The sequence below is a fragment of the Oryzias melastigma genome, linkage group LG15 (assembly GCF_002922805.2).
Source record: "Oryzias melastigma strain HK-1 linkage group LG15, ASM292280v2, whole genome shotgun sequence".
In the NCBI taxonomy this organism is placed as follows: Eukaryota; Metazoa; Chordata; class Actinopteri; order Beloniformes; family Adrianichthyidae; genus Oryzias; species Oryzias melastigma.
In genome coordinates, this window is record NC_050526.1 from 30,209,518 (window position 1) to 30,211,466 (window position 1,949).

General features: G+C 39.3%; 1 protein-coding gene across 1 annotated transcript in view; it reads left to right on the forward strand.

Annotated features, from left to right (window-relative positions):
* The window catches only part of snrpa1 (small nuclear ribonucleoprotein polypeptide A'), a 16,264-nt gene that overhangs the window by 1,449 nt on the left and 12,866 nt on the right, over positions 1-1,949 (forward strand). The window contains exon 2 of the mRNA XM_024261802.2: positions 1,641-1,788. Within this exon, the coding sequence (XP_024117570.1) occupies positions 1,641-1,788 (148 nt within the window). The remainder of the gene's footprint in view (positions 1-1,640; positions 1,789-1,949) is intronic.

Consider the following 1,949-nt stretch of genomic DNA (forward strand, 5'->3'; position numbering starts at 1 on the left):
GTCGGATGCCCTTCCTGACACAACCCTCTGTATTTATCCGGGCTTGGGACCGGCACAATGAGACCCTGGCTTAGGCCCCCTCGTGGCTGCATTTGTGGAAGGTTCTTTATATACTAAATTTAATTGTTCTAGATAATTTGATTGTATGTTTTTCTATGGAGGTCAAATGTATTTTAAACTAGATTACATTATTTAGTGAAAGGACTTGACTCAACCTGTGTAATGTTTTGCTCATATAATTAGTTGCATTAGTAGCTACGTTTACATGTGCAAAATCTAGGTATGTGACAAAAATGAAAAGAAAAAAAACAGTACCTGCTAATTGTTTGTTTCTCGTGAAATTTACAGGAGGTGAAGAAAACATCAACAGTAATCGACTAGTAGCAAAATTAGACGACAACTAACTTTTTTTTTTTTTTTTTTAAAGCTGACGAGTGGTTTCCTGAACTGTAATTTTCGTCCAGAAAATTTTCTGGCTTGTTCTGCACGGATTGAAAAAATTCCAGTAGCAGGTTAAAGACAAGATTCTGGACTATAATATAAGTAGATGTGCTCACATGTAAAATTTCCTTCAATTTAGTTACGCTCGTTCTAAGAAGAAAAGAACGCTGCAGCCTCGCACGCAGCCCGAACAGCAGGTCTGGCAGAAAGTTCTGGTGCCGAAGCCGCACATACGCGCATGCCTATTAAAATAGAACTGTGATCATGGGCCTGAAAATCTTTATCCAGCTTCATTCCTGCTGCCTGGTTGGTGCACGTGTCAGATCCAAACAAACATCACCATCAGTGTAAAGAGACTTCTGGTTTACAGGGTCAACCCAGCAAAGCTGAGAAGTGAACTATGTTTAACATCATTTTACATGAATAATAAAAGGTAAACTTATCAACTGTAACAGAAAATCCAACAATATTTATTTCATGAATGTCCTCCCTAACTGCATTTTTCCTGACTCAGGTTTTTTTAGGAGTTTTTCCTTACCGGGAGGGAGGGTCTAAGGGCAGGGATAACCAGTTTTATTTAGTCTTAGTTTTTAACTATTGTTCATATTTTGAAGCCCAATGAGGCAAATTCCTTTGTGATTTTGGGCTATATAAATAAAATTGAAATTGAATTGAAAATTTTGTTTTCCTCTCTTGGATCGTTCACTAATATAAATAAAAATGTCTGATATTTTTCAATATTGGATGTTTTATTGAAAATATCGACCTTTCATTGGATCAGATTTTATTCAAACGGTTTCTATTCGGGCTGATGGTATTTGCGGATATTTTAAGTGTGAGAAGGGTCTAAAGGCGGGATACTTTGTTTAGTTGTACAGAAGGCATATTCCCTCCAAAACTGGAAACACCGGCAACCTTTTTTACTGTGATCTTTGACCTCCTAGTATCAAGGCGGACATGATGTCGAGGCAGCAGAGTGGCTCCGTTTAGGACATCCGTTCTAAAAGGGTTCATTCTTATTCTTGACCATGAAAATACTGAAGACTTGACCATCATGTTCACTCTGTAAATCAATGTCTCAACCTGTCTGCAGTATGAAAAGGTTTCAATCTTTACAATCATTGAATGCAAGAGTTACTCTGAAATCCAGCTTCCTGTACAATGACTGATTGTATTTCTATTTTGGTTCTGGTTCTCAGGCTACAAGATCCCGGTTCTGGAGAACCTTGGAGCCACTCTAGACCAGTTTGACACCATAGACTTTTCAGATAATGAAGTGAGGAAACTGGACGGCTTTCCTTTGCTGAAGCGGCTAAAAACACTTCTGATGAACAACAACCGGATCTGGTGAGTTTTTCCCTCAGAGCTGCTGTTGGGACCATTGACTGTGAAAAATAGTGGACTTATCGAGCCATGAGGGCCCCCATTGGAAATGCATTACCTCCACTCCTCGTGAAAGTAGGCCGCCGCTTTCACCGTCACTTCCTGAAACGGCTATCGCCATATTG